Source organism: Trichomycterus rosablanca, chromosome 2, assembly GCF_030014385.1.
Source record: "Trichomycterus rosablanca isolate fTriRos1 chromosome 2, fTriRos1.hap1, whole genome shotgun sequence".
Lineage (NCBI taxonomy): Eukaryota > Metazoa > Chordata > Actinopteri > Siluriformes > Trichomycteridae > Trichomycterus > Trichomycterus rosablanca.
Window position 1 is genome coordinate 19,733,097 of NC_085989.1, and position 19,774 is coordinate 19,752,870.

A 19,774-nucleotide genomic window follows, 5' to 3' on the forward strand; every position below is an offset into this window, starting at 1 on the left:
ATCTTTGAAACTCAACGCCCTTCATCAAGAAATTTGTACCCTTAAACTCAACGTGTTCAGCTTTTAAAAAAATATATATTTATTTAATCATCGTCATCAAAGTGCACATATGAGACGAATCTGCATGTGTGTGTCAAACTGTCAAATCAACTCTAAAAGCGTCCACATGTATCTGTGTTTAGCTGGATTTTCCTTCTGAAGTTTCACTTTTAAACTTGCATTATAGCTCGGGGTTCTGAAAAATTGTAAGAATCAGGTTTGTTTTTTCTCGAGATAATCTAAAACGCTTATTGTAAAAAAAAAAAAAAAAAAAAAAAAAAAAAAAGCTTAATGTGACTAAATGTACTAAAGAAACGACATAGGAACACTAAACCTTTCTTAATTATTACTGCTAATTAGTTCTCTCCACTAATGAAATTCCTCGCTCGTTGTTTTAATACAATAAGTCACATTAAGCTTTGTGCACCACCACACTCTATAGAAAATAACGACACAGCAGCGCAAAAGCTGTTTTGCCGCTTCTCATGTGAATGCGTCTTTACTGAACGGAAAACAGTATTCCAAGATCAGGCATCTCTACGATTAAGAAGCGTAAGGAAACAATAAAAAACATACATGTTATTTTACATTAGCTTAAAATATATGCATTCCCATGGGACCATGGAATGCATTAACAGGTTTCCCATACATCCTTATGGGAAAAATACCTTGAAACTCAACGCCTTTTAAACTCAACACCACTCCCAGAACAAGCAAAACATCTGACTTCTGACCTGGCGTGATTCAAACCCAGAACTGAAATAACTTCTGACAAACAGTGACCAGAAAAGTGACTCAAATCCAGGTCTGAAGTAAAAATACACTATATTGCCAAAAGTATTCGCTCGTCTCCCTTCACACACACTTGAACTTAAGTGACGTCCAATTCTTAATCCATAGGGTTTAATATGATGTTGGCTCACCCTTTGCAGCTATAACAGCTTCAACTCTTCTGGGAAGGCTTTCCACAAGGTTTAGGAGTGTGTTTATGGGAATTTCTGACCATTCTTCCAGAAGCGCACTAGTGAGGTCAGACACTGATGTTGGACGAGAAGGCCTGACTCGCAGTCTCCGCTGTAATTTATCCCGAAGGTGTTCTATCGGGTTGAGGTCAGGCCAGTCAAGTTTTTCCACACCAAACTCGCTCATCCATGTCTTTATGGACCTTGCTTTGTGCACTGGTGTGCAGTCATGGTGGAACAGGAAGGGACCATCCCCAAACTGTTCCCACAAAGTTGGGAGCATGAAATTGTCCAAAATCTCTTGGTATGCTGAAGCATTAAGAGTTCCTTTCACTGGAACTAAGGGGTCGAGCCCAACTCCTGAAAAACAACCCCACACCATAATCCCCCCTCCACCAAACTTTACACTTGGCACAATGCAGTCAGACAAGTACCGTTCTCCTGGCAACCGCCAAACCCAGACTCGTCCATCGGATTGCCAGATGGAGAAGCATGATTCGTCACCCCAGACAACACGTTTCCACTGCTCTAGAGTCCAGTTGCGGCGCGCTTTACACCACTGCATCCAACGCTCTGTATTGCGCTTGGTGATGTAAGGCTTGGATGCAGCTGCTTCGCCATGGAAACCCATTCCATGAAGCTCTCTACGCACTGTTCTTAAGCTAATCTGAAGGCCACACGAAGTTTGGAGGTCTGTAGCGATTGACTCTGCAAAAAGTTGGCGACCTCTGCGCACTCTGCGCACTCTGCGCCTCAGCATCCGCTGACCCCGCTCTGTCATTTTACGTGGCCTGTCGTTTCCAATCGCTTCCACTTTGTTATAATACCACTGACAGTTGACTGTGGAATATTTAGTAGCAAAGAAATTTCATGACTGGACTTGTTGCACAGGTGGCATCCTATCACGGTACCACGCTGGAATTCACTGAGCTCCTGAGAGCGACCCATTCTTTCACAAATGTTTGTAGAAGCAGTCTGCATGCCTAGGTGCTTGGTTTTATACACCTGTGGCCATGGAAATGATTGGAACACCTGAATTCGATGATTTGGATGGGTGAATGAATACTTTTTCCATTTCTTTCCTTCCTTCCGACCACGATAAAGCTTTTAAATCTGCTTTATGCAGCACTTAATAAAAATGCCTTTTTTGTTCTTTTATTTTTAGCAGCTTCAATACAGAAATTTAATTGCAAAGACTGAAAGCCAAATGACAGTCTGTCTTTTCTACTCAGCTTTGTGTTCATCGTTTCTTAAGATGCACTCTGTTTTTTTGCCTGGTTTCAATAAATGGCTCTCTCTTCATGGTAACTAGAGAATGGGTTTATTTAGAAAAATGAGTAAACCAAAGTAAAGTGATTCTTAGGATCATTCCCCGTTCTGCTCATAGTGCTCTGTGAGTGGCCATTAAATTGCTTTTTACTCCAAAGCACTACGAGCAAAGCCATTTTTCTAAGTCGTTCAGAAGCAACTGCAGATTATTAAAATTCTTTTGCTCAGCTAATTTTGATACATCTAGAACATCTAAGAGTTTTATTTTCATTTTTAATTAATTTTGGTTTGTAGAAACTTGTTAATTTATAGAGATGGGGTCAAAAGTTTACACATAATTAATGGGCAATAATACAGTCAAGCTGGAAAGTCTGCACACTCCTTTTACCTTCTCCATGTTTTATTACATTACAGACTCATTCTATAATAGAATTCTACACAAAAATAGCCCACAATGACAAAGTGAAAGCAGGTTTTTAGACATTTGTTCTAATTTATTACAAATTAGAATGTAAACTACCATATATACACAAGTGTGCACACCCTTTGATATGACACCCAAAAGTGAGCTGAGGTGCATTTTGTTTTCACTGATACTGCTTGAGATGTTTCTACAATTGAATTGGAGTCCACCTGTGCTAAATTCAATTGATTGGACATGATTGGGGGTTGCCAACACCTGCCTATATAAGGTCCCACAGTTGACAGTGCATATCAGAACAAACTCCAAGCCATGGGGTCAAAGGAATTATCTGCAGACCTCAGAAACAGGATTGTGTCAAGGCATAGATCTGGAGAAGGGTAAAGACAAATTGCTGCAGCTTTACAGGTCCCAAAGAGCACAGTGACCTCCATCATTCTTAAATGGAAGAAGTTTGGAACCACCAAAGATCTTCCAAGACCTGGCCGTGCGGCCAAACTGAGCGATCGGGAAAGACGGGCCTTGGCCAGGGAGGTGAGCAGGAACCCGAGGGTCACTCTGACAGAGCTCCAGCGTATCCTTGTAGAGATGGGAGAACCTATCAAAAGATCAACCATTCAGGCAGCACTCCACAAATCACGCCTTTATGGTAGAGTGGCCAGACGGAAGCCACTCCTTAGTAAAAGGCACAAAAGGCACCTAGAGGACTCTCAAACCATGAGAAATGATTCTCTGGTCTGATGAAACCAAAAATGAACTTTTTGGCCTAAATACCAAACGTCATGTCTGGAGGAAACTAGACACCACTCATCACCTAGCTAACGCTATCCCTACAGTGAAGCATGGCGGGGGCAGCATCATGATGTAGGGATGTTTTTCAGCAGCAGGACCAGGGCGACTAGTTCTGATAGAGGAAAAGATGAATGCAGCTAAGTACACCGAGATCCTTGAAGAAAACCTGCTCCAGAGCGCTCTGGACCTCAGACTGGGGTGAAGGTTTACCTTCCAACATGACAACGACCTGAAGCACACAGCCAAGAGAACAAAGGAGTGGCTTCGGAGAAAGTCTGTCAATGTCCTTGAGTGGCCCAGCCAGAGCCCAGACCTGAATCCAATCGAACATCTGTGGAAGGAGCTAAAAATGGCTGTGTACCGACGTTCCCCATCCAACCTGACGCAGCTCGCAAGGATATGCCAAGAGGAATGGGCAAAAATGTCCAGAAACAAGTGTGCCAAGCTCGTAGCTTCTTTCCCAAGACGCCTTGAAGCTGTAGTTGCTGCCAAAGGTGCATCAACCAAGTATTAGGCTAAGGGTGTGTACAAATATGTAATCCCTAAATAAACCATTTTTGTCATAATTTCTAAACCCTCTTTTCCCTCTTTACCCTCTTTCACTTCATAATTACTGGTGATTGTGTGTAGATGTTTGAGAAAGAACTCAATCTATTATAGAATGGGTAGAATGCAGACTTTCCAGCTTGACTGTATGTGGACATCTGATTATGAGCTTGTTGAAAGTATATAAGTAATTTTAAATTCTGGATTTAATACCCTTGTTAGTGAATGTAGTTAAAACACCTGGGTGTCTGTTCTTTATGTCCATGGTGTAGAACTTAGTTGAATGGATACTTATTACCTGTTAGTTATTATGATTGCCTACAAAATGAGACTTGTGTGTTTCTATATACACCGATCAGCCATAACATTAAAACCACCTCCTTGTTTCTACACTCACTGTCCATTTTATCAGCTCCACTTACCATATAAAAGCACTTTGTAGTTCTACAATTACTGACTGTAGTCCATCTGTTTCTCTGCATGCTTTGTTAGCCCCCTTTCATGCTGTTCTTCAATGATCAGGACCCCCACAGGACCCCCACAGAGCAGGTATTATTTGGGTGGTGGATCATTCTCAGCACTGCAGTGACACTGACATGGTGGTGGTTTGTTAGTGTGTGTTGTGCTGGTATGACACAGCAATGCTGCTGGAGTTTTTAAACACCTCACTGTCACTGCTGGACTGAGAATAGTCCACAAACCAAAAATATATCCAGCCAACAGCGCCCCGTGGGCAACGTCCTGTGACCACTGATGAAGGTCTAGAAGATGACCAACTTAAACATCAGCATTAGATGAGCGATCGTCTCTGACTTGACACCTACACGGTGGACCAACTAGGTAGGAGTGTCTAATAGAGTGGACAGTGAGTGGACACTGTATTTAAAAACTCCAGCAGCGCTGCTGTGTCCACTCATACCAGCACAACACACACTAACACACCACCACCATGTCATTGTCACTGCAGTGCTGTGAATGATCCACCACCCAAATAATACCTGCTCTGTGGTGGTCCTGTGGGGGTACTGACCATTGAAGAACAGGGTGAAAGCAGGTAAAAAAAGTATGTAGAGAAACAGATGGACTACAGTTATTAATTGTAGAACTACAAAGTGCTTCTATATTGTAAGTGGAGCTGATAAAATGGACAGTAAGTGTAGAAACAAGGAGGTGGTTTTAGTGTTATGGCTGATCGGTGTAAATAGAGCTTGTATGTGCAGCTCTGTACATTTTTGAAACAAGCACATACACACATGTACACACACACACACACACAACACTGATTTATTAAAAGTTCCAGTAATTTATATATAGAATAAGGACAGATGCACAAATCACTGCAACTGCAGTTGCAAATATGTTTGTTAATTGAGCTAAAATAAGTCTTGTATAACTCACCAGGCTGTGTGGGGAAAAAAATAGTCATTTATTTGCTTAAGTGTCATATCCAGGTGTTATGCAATCATGGTAAGGTCCATAGAACAAAAGGCCACAGGTTGTTATGTGATTTGTCTGAGTAGGTAAACAGCAGATGGTGAGAAGAGCCTTTCCAGTGCCGCATGCTTTATTTATCTGCCCACCTGAACGACCCATGCCTGGGTGCACTCGCATCGCAGGGTTAAACATTGCTTTCTGTTTCTCAACGTTCTGGCTGAGTGCAAGGCCAATAGTGGCATAGGAAAATCAGCTTGTTTATCAGTATTGTGCTTGCCATTCCGCCTCCCCATCCTGCTTGACATTTTCAATGTACACCATCCATGACTGATTCTCTTGCAATCCAAATGAGTTCAACCTCAGTCTTAAATGAAGGTACTGGCACTCTGTAATCTCCATATTTTTGCGAATACACATATAATCAGTTGTGCCGGGGCTTGATGAGGACAGAAGCATGGCAACGGGCCTTAAATGAACAGGGTTACCTTGAGCACAAGTTGCTTATTCTGTCGCACTGTCCACAGAGGCATGACAGCATCATTAAGTTCAGTACTGACAGTGGGTGTGCCTTTCACACTGTTTTTACCAAGGTGATTTGCCATATTGTTGTTGCGTATTTTTTTTCTGTGTTCTCATACTGAGGGATAGATGTACCCAACCTTTAGATGTACTCACAATAAACATGACTATAGGTGCACAAAAAAATAAGCATGAAAATTGGGGAGTGTAAATACTTTTGCTCAGACAGGTGATTGTGTGTGTAAGCATGTAGTTGATGCACACACATCCAGGGCACCACAGTGGTTTAATGGGTAGCACTGATGCTTTACAGCAAGAAGGTCCTGGGTTCGAACCCCAGGTGGGGCAGTCCGGGTCCTTTCTGTGTTCTCCCCATGACTGTGTGGGTTTCCTATGGGAGCTCCGGTTTCCTCCCACAGTCCAGAAACATGCAGGTGAGGTGTATTGAAGATACTAAATTGGGTGTGACTGTGTTTGACATTAAACTTGTGAAGTGGTGAATCTTGTGTAACCAGTAACTACCTGTCCTGTCATGAATGTAACCAAAATGGGTAAAACATGACACTAATATTCTAATAAAATAAAATACATGGAGTTGGTGCAGTTTTACAGCTTCCACACTTGTCTGGGAAGTCTTTTCACCCAGTTTTGGATTGGGTGCCTGTATGTCTGTCCCCATTCAGTTTAAAGAGCATTTATGAGGTCAGACAATGATGTTAAACAAGGGATTTAGCCTTTACACACTCTTAGCCTAATACTTGGTTGATGCACCTGGCAGCAATTACAGCTTCAAGGCGTCTTGGGAAAGAAGCTACAATCTTGGCACACTTGTTTCTGGACATTTTTGCCCATTCCTCTTGGCATATCCTTGCGAGCTGCGTCAGCTTGGATGGGGAGCGTCGGTACACAGCCATGTTCAGCTCCTTTCACAGATGTTCGATTGGATTCTGGCTGGGCCACTCAAGGACATTCACAGACTTTCGCCGAAGCCACTCTTTTGTTCTCTTGGCTGTGTGCTTTGGGTCGTTGTCATGTTGGAAGGTAAACCTGTGGAGTGCTGCTTGTATGGTTGATCTTCTGATAGGTTCTGCCATCTCCACAAGGATACACTGGAGCTCTGTCAGAGTGACCCCCGGGTTCTTGCTCACCTCTCTGGCCAAGGCCCATCTTCCCCGATCGCTCAGGTTGGCCGGGCGGCCAGGTCGAGGAAGATTTTGGTGGTTCCAACCTTTTTACATTTACGAGTGATGGTGGCCACTGTGCTCTTTGGGACCTGTAAAGCCGCAGCAATTGTTGCATTTGTAGTACAAGTTCTGCATGTTTTTTCTAGTGGGCATTTAGCAGTATGTGTTTTGTGTGCATATTTTCCATAATTTTATAAAAACAAACAAAAAAACAAAACAGTTGTTTATACACTTAAGATATGGTAGTGGATTTAGTAGACAGGTCCATGCATTAAACTAAAAATACATTTAATCATAACTTAAATTATCTGCACTAGAGCACAAGAAAAGCACACCAGTTTCATCAGTGTCCTTCACACTGTTTACTTGTTTTAAAACAAGAAACAATGAAGAAAAAAGCCGCTCAGGTGGCGCAGCGGTAAAGAACGCTAGCGCACCAGAGTTGGGTTTTCGAATACATCGTATCGAATCTCAGCTCTGGCTTCCGACTGGGCTGGGTGGTAGCATGAACAACGATTGGCTGTTGTTCAGGGTTAGAGGGTAAAAAAGGTCCTCATGACTGGTGCAACTGCGGCTCCTGCTGGCTGACTGATGGCGCCTGCACAGGGCTGAGGAATAATGCTGATGGGGGTGTGGCCCTCCATACACAGTGCTCGTCAGTGTATGAACTCGACTCGTGCAGGTGGAAAATGCAGTCTGTACTGACTGTACGTGCCGGAGGGGGCGTATGTCAGTTGAGAGACATCCTCAGTCAGCAGTGAAGGGTCGAATCAGTATAGAGGACGCATTCAGGGTAATTGGACACGACTAGATTTGGGAAGAAAAATTGGGGGGGAAAAAAAGAAAAAAATATATATGAATCATTTTTAAAGCCTGTTTCTTAAACATAGCACAATACGTACAGCAGGTTGTACAGTTTATGTAATTAGTAAATCAAACAGTAATATCGGACACATTTCATTCAGATCTCACCATTTTCATCCTCATACCTAGTTCTGAGTGAGTAAATGGGGAAAAATCAGTAACCATATAAGCATGCTGAGGACGTGGCGGCCACTGATGGGGGAAAATTAGACATAATTCGGCTACTAGACACCGTGCTAGCTGGTAAATGTGTTATATCCTGTTATAGCCGTAGCTTAATACCATGTGGGGCCATAAATAATCCATTGGGAAATTATCCACCAGGAGTGCAACACTGGTGTAAAAATAAAATTATAAAGCCACTTGTGGGTGAGTCTCTGTGTGCTGAGAGGCCATAGGTGTGTTTGTGTATATGTTTGTATATATACGCTATTTGATAGGGACGCTATTTAATTAATTAAAAGATTTGCTGCTTCTGTTTTAAATCTATGTGTAATAGAGTAGTTTTAACTGTACCTGCATTTTACTGTCATTTTAATACAATTTACCTTTGTCTACCATAACATTATTTATATAGTCCACTATGTAGGTTGTATCTTGGCATATATACACCGATCAGCCATAACATTAAAACCACCTCCTTGTTTCTACACTCACTGTCCATTTTATCAGCTCCACTTACCATATAGAAGCACTTTGTAGTTCTACAATTACTGACTGTAGTCCATCTGTTTCTCTGCATACTTTTTTAGCCTGCTTTCACCCTGTTATTTAATGGTCAGGACCCCCAAAGGACCACCACAGAGCAGGTATTATTTAGGTGGTGAATCATTCTCAGTTATGCAGTGACACTGACATGGTGGTGGTGTGTTAGTGTGTTGTGCTGGTATGACTGAATCAGACACAACAGCACTGCTGGAGTTTTTAAATACCGTGTCCACTCTATTAGACACTCCTACCTAGTTGGTCCACCTTGTAGATGTAAAGTCAGAGACGATCGCTCATCTATATACAGTGTATCACAAAAGTGAGTACACCCCTCACATTTCTGCAAATATTTCATTGTATCTTTTCATGGGACAACACTATAGACATGAAACTTGGATATAACTTAGAGTAGTCAGTGTACAACTTGTATAGCAGTGTAGATTTACTGTCTTCTGAAAATAACTCAACACACAGCCATTAATGTCTAAATAGCTGGCAACATAAGTGAGTACACCCCACAGTGAACATGTCCAAATTGTGCCCAAATGTGTCGTTGTCCCTCCCTGGTGTCATGTGTCAAGGTCCCAGGTGTAAATGGGGAGCAGGGCTGTTAAATTTGGTGTTTTGGGTACAATTCTCTCATACTGGCCACTGGATATTCAACATGGCACCTCATGGCAAAGAACTCTCTGAGGATGTGAGAAATAGAATTGTTGCTCTCCACAAAGATGGCCTGGGCTATAAGAAGATTGCTAACACCCTGAAACTGAGCTACAGCATGGTGGCCAAGGTCATACAGCGGTTTTCCAGGACAGGTTCCACTCGGAACAGGCTTAGCCAGGGTCGACCAAAGAAGTTGAGTCCACGTGTTCGGCGTCATATCCAGAGGTTGGCTTTAAAAAATAGACACATGAGTGCTGCCAGCATTGCTGCAGAGGTTGAAGACGTGGGAGGTCAGCCTGTCAGTGCTCAGACCATACGCCGCACACTGCATCAACTCGGTCTGCATGGTCGTCATCCCAGAAGGAAGCTGACGCGTAAGAAAGCGCGCAAACAGTTTGCTGAAGACAAGCAGTCCAAGAACATGGATTACTGGAATGCCCTGTGGTCTGACGAGACCAAGATAAACTTGTTTGGCTCAGATGGTGTCCAGCATGTGTGGCGGCGCCCTGGTGAGAAGTACCAAGACAACTGTATCTTGCCTACAGTCAAGCATGGTGGTGGTAGCATCATGGTCTTGGGCTGCATGAGTGTTGCTGGCACTGGGGAGCTGCAGTTCATTGAGGGAAACATAAATTCCAACATGTACTGTGACATTCTGAAACAGAGCATGATCCCCTCCCTTCGAAAACTGGGCCTCATGGCAGTTTTCCAACACGATAACGACCCCAAACACAACCTCCAAGATGACAACTGCCTTGCTGAGGAAGCTGAAGGTAAAGGTGATGGACTAAACCCAATTGAGCACCTGTGGCGCATCCTCAAGTGGAAGGTGGAGGAGTTCAAGGTGTCTAACATCCACTAGCTCCGTGATGTCATCATGGAGGAGTGGAAGAGGATTCCAGTAGCAACCTGTGCAGCTCTGGTGAATTCCATGCCCAGGAGGGTTAAGGCAGTGCTGGATAATAATGGTGGTCACACAAAATATTGACACTTTGGGCACAATTTGGACATGTTCACTGTGGGGTGTACTCACTTATGTTGCCAGCCATTTAGACATTAATGGCTGTGTGTTGAGTTATTTTCAGAAGACAGTAAATCTACACTGCTATACAAGTTGTACACTGACTACTCTAAGTTATATCCAAGTTTTAGTTCTATAGTGTTGTCCCATGAAAAGATATAATAAAATATTTGCAGAAATGTGAAGGGTGTACTCACTTTTGTGATACACTGTATATATGGTTTATTCTCATCAGCCAAAAAAGCAAATTTGGAGATAATATAGGTGTTTTAACATAACAAGAACCTCATTCAATAGAGAGCATCATCATTTGACATAATTAGGTCAGTTATTGATTGCAAATTTTAGGTCAATACATACATAATATAGTCTACATTTACTTTTTGTTTTTAATGACATCAGTTTTATTTCTGTTAATATATTAGGTAACTACTATTATTTTAGTGATGTAAATGTAATTCCTTGATCATTAATTAAATCATCAAGGTACCCAGTCTTTTCTCACCTTATTTAACTTTTACTGGTTACATTAAATTGCCCTTGGTATAAATGATAATGTGTTATGTCTTGCAGTAAGCTGGTGCTCTGTCCTAGATATACACACACTAAATAAACTTTAGGCTTTAATCAGGATAAAGCGTGATGATGAGACATATGACACAGTTGATGCTCGTCTGTGCTGCACAGCTTGTGTTGACAGACAATAGTTTAATAATCACTTAGCTGATTTATAGCTTACAGAAAGTATTACAGTGATACAAATTGAGCTAGCCATTTTAACAATATGATTAAAAACAGTAATTTATTGCCTAATATTTGGCTGATATTTTCAAGTATACTGCTTCTGAGATGTAGATGACATGGATATCTAGGTTTACTTGAAAGCTCAATGAGAATTCTTTTTCTTTTCCCCCATTTTTTACTTACAAATGGCAAGAGAATGGGCATTAATTCATCTTTCAACTGAGACCTGGGGACAAAGTTGAACATAATATTTGCAGTGCTGGCAAATTGCTCCCACTATTCCTTCCAATAAATCTCTGAAAGCAGGGACATTTTTCCTCTGCTACAAATGATCCGAGGAAACGTCAGAATTAATCACTCTTCCCACTGCAATAAGCCCTCTTAACCTTAAAGATAGAACAGTAGGACACGTGGTACAGGCTCACTGGAGGAGAAGATTCTGGTGTGCCTGCAAATACACCACGATGATTGTTTATGTTACTACATTGATCATTAACAACATGATGTTTTTTAAACTTACATTATATGGCCAAAAGTATGTAGACAAGCCTCCCAATTATTTAGTTCAGGTGTTTTAGCCACAGATGAAATCAATTAGATAAAATGAACAAGTCTGTTTAACTTTTGGGCGGCACGGTGGCTTGGTGGGTAGCACTGTCACCTCACAGCAAGAAGGTCCTGGGTTCGATCCCCAGGTAGGGCGGTCCGGGTCCTCTCTGTGCGGCGTTTGCATGTTCTCCCCGTGTCTGCGTTGGTTTCCTCCAAGAGCTCCGGTTTCCTCAGACAGTCCAAAAACATGCAGTCAGGTTAATTGGAGAGACTGAATTACCCTATAGGTGAATGGGTGTGTGTGTATGTATGTGTGTCTGCCCTGCGATGGACTGGCGCCCCGTCCAGAGTGTTACTGTGTGCCTTGCGCCCATTGTAAAACTGAGATAAGCTCCAGCATTCTAGATTATTGTGTGGAGTTTTATATGATCTTTGTGACTGTGTTGGTTTCCTTCCTCTCAAAAATAATAGCCCTTAATAGCCCTATTGCATGGGGAAGCAGTCTAATGGGTTAGCTTAAGTCTTTGCAGTACACTTGTGTCAGTAGACATGTGATCGCCTTGTGGGCCTTCTTAGTGTTGGAGTCATGCAAGTAGTATGGGTAATAGGGATGGACTGGCTAAGAACTATCTATACCTATATACAGTGTATCACAAAAGTGAGTACACCCCTTACATTTCTGCAGATATTTAAGTATATATTTTCATGGGACAACACTGACAAAATGACACTTTGACACAATGAAAAGTAGTCTGTGTGCAGCTTATATAACAGTGTAAATTTATTCTTCCCTCAAAATAACTCAATATACAGCCATTAATGTCTAAACCACCGGCAACAAAAGTGAGTACACCCCTAAGAGACTACACCCCTAAATGTCCAAATTGAGCACTGCTTGTCATTTTCCCTCCAAAATGTCATGGGATTTGTTAGTGTTACTAGGTCTCAGGTGTGCATAGGGAGCAGGTGTGTTCAATTTAGTAGTACAGCTCTCACACTCTCTCATACTGGTCACTGAAAGTTCCAACATGGCACCTCATGGCAAAGAACTCTCTGAGGATCTTAAAAGACGAATTGTTGCGCTACATGAAGATGGCCAAGGCTACAAGAAGATTGCCAACACCCTGAAACTGAGCTGCAGCACAGTGGCCAAGATCATCCAGCGTTTTAAAAGAGCAGGGTCCACTCAGAACAGACCTTGCGTTGGTCGTCCAAAGAAGCTGAGTGCACGTGCTCAGCGTCACATCCAACTGCTGTCTTTGAAAGATAGGTGCAGGAGTGCTGTCAGCATTGCTGCAGAGATTGAAAAGGTGGGGGGTCAGCCTGTCAGTGCTCAGACCATACGCTGCACACTACATCAAATTGGTCTGCATGGCTGTCACCCCAGAAGGAAGCCTCTTCTGAAGTCTCTACACAAGAAAGCCCGCAAACAGTTTGCTGAAGACATGTCAACAAAGGACATGGATTACTGAAACCATGTCCTATGGTCTGATGAGATTGTTTGGTTCAGATGGTCTCAAGCATGTGTGGCGGCAATCAGGTGAGGAGTACAAAGATAAGTGTGTCATGCCTACAGTCAAGCATGGTGGTGGGAATGCCATAATCTGGGGCTGCATGAGTGCAGCAGGTGTTGGGGAGTTACATTTCATTGAGGGACACATGAACTCCAATATGTACTGTGAAATACTGAAGCAGAGCATGATCCCCTCCCTCCGGAAACTGGGTCGCAGGGCAGTGTTCCAGCATGATAATGACCCCAAACACACCTCTAAGACGGCCACTGCTTTATTGAAGAGGCTGAGGGTAAAGGTGATGGACTGGCCAAGCATGTCTCCAGACCTAAACCCAATAGAACATCTTTGGGGCATCCTCAAGCGGAAGGTGGAGGAGCGCAAAGTCTCGAATATCCGCCAGCTCCGTGATGTCGTCATGGAGGAGTGGAAAAGCATTCCAGTGGCAACCTGTGAAGCTCTGGTAAACTCCATGCCCAGGAGAGTTAAGGCAGTTCTGGGAAATAATGGTGGCCACACAAAATATTGACACTTCAGGAACTTTCACTAAGGGGTGTACTCACTTTTGTTGCCGGTGGTTTAGACATTAATGGCTGTATATTGAGTTATTTTGAGGGAAGAATAAATTTACACTGTTATATAAGCTGCACACAGGCTACTTTTCATTGTGTCAAAGTGTCATTTTGTCAGTGTTGTCCCATGAAAAGATATACTTAAATATCTGCAGAAATGTGAGGGGTGTACTCACTTTTGTGATACACTGTATGAGTGAGTGTAAATAAGTCACTGTTTCTACAGTATGATGGATTGACACCAAGTCTAGGGTGTATTTCTACTAGGTGCTTAGAGTTTCCAAATGGGTTCTGTACCCATCTTAACCTTTACTAGGATGAAAACAGGTACTGAAGATGAATTAATAAATAATTTGTTTTGCTTACCACATGACATTTTCTTGGGGGTAAAAATGATGATCCTGTTTGAAAATGAACTTTTAAATGCTGCAACACAATAATACATGAAACAGACCTGTACACAAACATACACCATATATTAATACTCATTTTTAAATATAATCTCTTTAAAATTTACAAAATGCAGCTGCTCAGGTGGCGCAGCACTAAAAAGACGCCCTGCAACCAGGGCTGGATTCTGAGGACGTGGTATCGAATCCAGCTTTGCTTCACCGGTTCGAAGCTGAGTGGCTGTATGAGCAACGATTGGCCGGTTGCTCATATGGGGGGTGGGACAAAGAACCCGATGTGGGTCTCTCTCTGCCAGAATGCGATTGCATTCTCTGCCGGCTGATTAGAGGCGCCTGCACAAGAGATGAGGGAGGGTGCCCTTAGGGTGTGTCTCTCCGCATGCAACGCTAGGTGGCGCCAAACTCATCAATGTGTGGGTGGCAAAGATGCATCTGGCTGCTGCTCGTGTTTCGGAGGGGATATGGGTTAGATTCGATCTCCTCTGTCAGGGCAGGGTTCGGCATAGACAGAGAGGAAGCACGATGCACACTGAACAATTGGATGCGCTAAAGGGGGAGAAAAAGGGAAAAAATAAAAAAACATTTTTTTACAAAATGCAAATGTATATATACACCGATCAACCATAACATAAAACCACCTCCTTGTTTCTACACCCACTGTCCATTTTATCAGTTCCACTTACCATATAGCAGCACTTTGTAATTGTACAATTACTGACTGTCCATCTGTTGCTCTGCATGCTTTGTTAGCCCCCTTTCATGCTGTTCTTCAATGGTCAGGACTCTCCCAGGACCATGACAGAGTAGGTATTACTTGGGTGGTGGATCATACAGACCACTGCAGTGACACTAACATGGTGGTGGTGTGTTAGTGTGTGTTGTGCTGGTATGATTGGATCAGACACAGCAGCGCTGCTGGAGTTTTTTTAATACCGTGTCCACTCACTGTCCACCTTGTAGATGTAAAGTCAGAGACGATCGCTCATCTAATGCTGCTGTTTGAGTTGGTCATCTTCCAGACCTTTATCAGTGGTCACAGGACGCTGCCCACAGGGCGCTGTTGGCTGGATATTTTTGGTTGGTGGACTATTCTCAGTCCAGCAGTGACAGTGAGGTGTTTAAAAACTCCATCAGCACTGCTGTGTCTTATCCACTCATACCAGCACAACACACACTAACACACCACCACCATGTCAGTGTCACTGCAGTGTTGAGAATGATCCACCACCTAAATAATACCTGCTCTGTAGTGATCCTGGGAGAGTCCTGACCATTGAAGAACAGCATAAAAGGGGGCTAACAAAGCATGCAGAGAAATAAATGGACTACAGTCAGTAATTGTAGAACTACAAAGTGCTTCTCTATGGTAAGTGAAGCTGATAAAATGTATAATGTGTGTAAACACAAGGAGGTGGTTTTAATGTTATGGCTGATCAGTGTATATACAGAGAGAGAGATAAGCTTATTTATGAAAATTTATGGATGTTTTTGAATGCTAATTTTTCTCTCTTTGTTTACAGGGATTTAATGCCATCAACACTGGAAGGACAGATCACAATGGAGAAAACACCCAGCTATTTTGTGACAAACAGTGCACCAAAGCGCATCCACTCAATGGCAAAGGATATCAAACTGATCATAGTAGTGCGCAATCCTGTCACACGAGCCATTTCGGACTACACCCAAACACTGTCCAAACGACCCGAGATCCCCACGTTCGAGGTCCTCGCCTTCAAGAACCGGACACTGGGGTTGATCGATGCATCATGGAGTGCATTACGTATAGGAATTTATGCACTGCATCTGGAGAGCTGGCTCCAGTACTTCCCCCTTTCTCAGATGCACTTCGTGAGTGGCGAGCGGCTCATCACAGACCCGGCCGGTGAAATGGCCAAGGTGCAGGACTTCCTGGGTCTTAAGCGTATTGTCACCGACAAGCACTTCTACTTCAACAAGACCAAGGGTTTTCCTTGCTTGAAGAAGCCTGAGGACAGCAGCACCCCACGATGCCTTGGCAAGTCCAAGGGTAGGACACACCCTAAAATAGAGATAGACGTCATCCACAGACTGCACAAGTTCTATAAGCCCTTTAACAATATGTTTTACCAAATGACAGGGCAGAATTTTCAGTGGGAACTGGAGGATCCAGCCAACTTCCCAGGCCCTCGGGACTAAGACACTGAGACATCACTATTCCACCAGCTTTTTCTCCCTAAGAATGCCAACTAAACAATGTTTCAGCACAAACAGTCTATAATAGCTATCTTTGCAAATGTGTCTATATTTGGAGCAAACGTTTTTTGCTCTTTAATCCATCCTGCAAAAGCCAATGGTATTCATAATGGCAACCTGTTGTATATATTATACAGTACATAAATATATTTATATTTGTGAAAAAAACGATTTTATTCATTTTGTTTTGGAACATAAATTTGCTCAGAACTCATGTCAGCTATGATGATGCATGCAATGAGTTAAGTGTCCTTACCCTCTCAGCCATATAGACTTTATTTATTTCTCTATTTATTTTCTTTATTAACCCATTGAAGTTACATATAATTTACCAACAGTTAGTGCTGTGGGGTCCCTCTGCAAATCCTTAATGCTTTTAATCAGGCAGTGTTCATGAGCTCATACACTGATCAGGCATAACATTACATCTCCACTAGACCCCTTTAAAGTGTGCTGTGGTATCTGGCACCAAGATGTCAGCAGCAGATCCTTTAACTCCTGAAAGTTTTGAGGTGGGGCCTCCATGGATCGCACTTGTCTGTCCAGCACATCCCACAGATGCTCGACTGGATTGAGATCTGGGGAATTTGGAGGCCAAGTCAACACCTCAAACTCGTTGTTGTGCTCCTCAAACCATTCCTGAACCATTTCTGCTTTGTGGCAGGGCGCATCATCCTGCTGAAAGAGGCCACAACCATCAGTGAATACCGTTTCCATGATAGGGTGTACATGGTCTGCAACAATGCTTAGGTAGGTGGTACGTGTCATAGTAACATTCACATGGATGGCAGGACCCAAGGTTTCCCAGCAGAACGTTGCCCAGAGCGTCACACCGCCTCCGCCTGCAGACCGGGAACACCCCACAAGAGCTGCAGTTTTGGAGATGCTCTGACCCAGTCGTCTAGCCATCACAATTTGGCCCTTGTCAAAGTCGCTCAAATCTGCTTCTAACACATCAACTTTGAGGATAAAATGTTCACTTGCTGCCTAATATGTCCCACCCACTAACAGATGTCGTGATAAAAATATAATCTAATCACCTGTCAGTGGTCCTAATGTTATGCCTAGTCGGTGTATTTGGTATTTTTCTCAAATACCACAGATGGAAAACATGCACCATTGCAAAATAAAAGCCCCCCCATCACTTTATATAAAATGTGATTAAAGTACTGAGCTACTTATCAGAAAGTTGTGGGTTCAAATCATGGCTTCATCAAGCTGCCACTGTTAAGCCCTTGAGCAAGACTCTTAACCCTCAGCTGTTTATCTCAATTATAAGTCACTTTCCATAAAGAAAGAGCTTTCACCAAATCAATACATGTAAATGTTCTTATGTATTGCCATGCGTCAACCAATCAGAGATGGTCTAAATGTGGATTCAGTAATTACTGTTACTGAAATGGAGAGGATCCAGAGCTGTACAATCCTCTGCTTCAAATATATAAAAACAAATTATTTTGAGCGTTAGCTTGGCATCCGGATAGTGTAGGCAGCGAGGCAGAAGCTACAATGCTTTTCTGGTGACATAATTATTAGTCACATGGGGAAAACATTGATCTTCACCTTTGGCAGAACACCAATGCTATAAATGTCATTTTCCAAGGTTGTGTTAATGTGAAGCCTCTTTTAACACTGTTGTCATTAAAAGTCATCGCCCTCTGGTTTCAAAATGGTCCACACACACCACACACAAGCATATACACTGATCAGCCATAACATTAAAACCACCTCCTGGTTTCTACACTCTGTCCATTTTATCAGCTCCACTTACCATATAGCACTTTGTAGTTCTACCATTACTGACTGTAGTCCATCTGTTTCTCTGCATGCTTTTTTAACCTGCTTTCACCCTGTTCTTCAATGGTCAGTACCCCCACAGGACCACCACAGAGTAGGTATTATTTGGGTGGTGGATCATTCTCAGCACTGCAGTGACACTGACAGGGTGGTGGTGTGTTAGTGTGTGTTGTACTGGTATGAGTGGATAAGACACAGCAGCTCTGCTGAAGTTTTTAAATACCGTGTCCACTCACTGTCCACTTTATTAGACACTCCTACCTAGTTGGTCCACCTTGTAGATGTAAAATCAGAGACGATCGTTCATCTATTGCTGCTGTTTGAGTTGGTCATCTTCTAGACCTTCATCAGTGGTCACAGGACGATGCCTACGGGGTGCTGTTGGCTGGATATTTTTGGTTGGTGGACTATTCTCAGTCCAGCAGTGACAGTGAGGTGTTTAAAAAATAACATCAGTGCTGCTGTGTCTTTTCCACTCATACCAGCACAACACACACTAACACACCACCACCATGTCAGTGTCACTGCAGAACTGAGAATCATCCAACACCCAAATAATACCTGCTCTTTGTGGTGGTCCTGTGGGGGTCCTGACCATTGAATAACAGGGTGAAAGCAGGCTGAAAAGGTATGTAGAGAAACAGATGGACAACAGGCAGTAATTGTAGAGCTACAAAGTGCTTACGGTATATGGGAAGTGGAGTTAATAAAATGGACAGTGAGTGTAGAAACAAGGAGGTGGTTTTAATGTTATGCCCGATTGGTGTACATCTGAACATTTTTGAATTAGTTTAAAATAAACACATTCTTACCACTAAATTCAATAAAATGATTTGTTTATGATTACCAGTATCAGGGTTTATCATTGCACAGTAAACCATATAAATGGAACAACCATCGTTTACTGAATTTTACCAGAGTAAAAAACTTTGAACATTCTTGCTTTGTTGGTTTGTTTTTTAGTATTTTAATGCCATGTTTTACACTTTGGTTACATTCATGACAGGAACGGTAATTACAGGTTACACATGATTCATCAGTTCAAGTTCAATGTCAAACACCGTCACATGCAATTGTGTATCTCTAGTTTACCTCACTTACATGTATTTGGACTTACTCCAGGCCATAACCCACACAGACATGGAGAGAACATGCAAAATCCACACAGAATGAACCCAGACTGCCCCACCTGGGAATCAAACCAGGACTTTCTTGCTTTGAGGCGACAGTTCTACCCACCTAAGCACCATGCTGCACTGAACAGCCTTGTGTGTGTGTGTGCACCAACTACATGCTTCCACACACACATTCAACTGCCAGAGCAAAAGTGTTTAAACCCACCAACTACATGCTTGCACACACATTCACCTGCCAGAGCAAAAGTGTTTACACCCCCACCAACTACATGCTTGCACACACCCCCACCAACTACATGCTTGCTTACACACATTCACCTGCCAGAGCAAAAGTGTTTACACCCCCACCAACTACATGCTTGCACACACATTCACCTGCCAGAGCAAAAGTGTTTACACCC

The 19,774-nt window shown here is 42.8% G+C and overlaps 1 protein-coding gene across 1 annotated transcript in view; it reads left to right on the plus strand.

The window, feature by feature from the left end:
• The window catches only part of hs3st4 (heparan sulfate (glucosamine) 3-O-sulfotransferase 4), a 195,605-nt gene extending 179,133 nt beyond the window's left edge, over positions 1 to 16,472 (plus strand). The window contains exon 2 of the mRNA XM_063012412.1: positions 15,729 to 16,472. Coding sequence (XP_062868482.1) covers positions 15,729 to 16,383 — 655 coding nt within the window. The 3' untranslated portion in view covers positions 16,384 to 16,472. The remainder of the gene's footprint in view (positions 1 to 15,728) is intronic.
• The last annotated feature ends 3,302 nt before the right edge of the window (positions 16,473 to 19,774 follow it).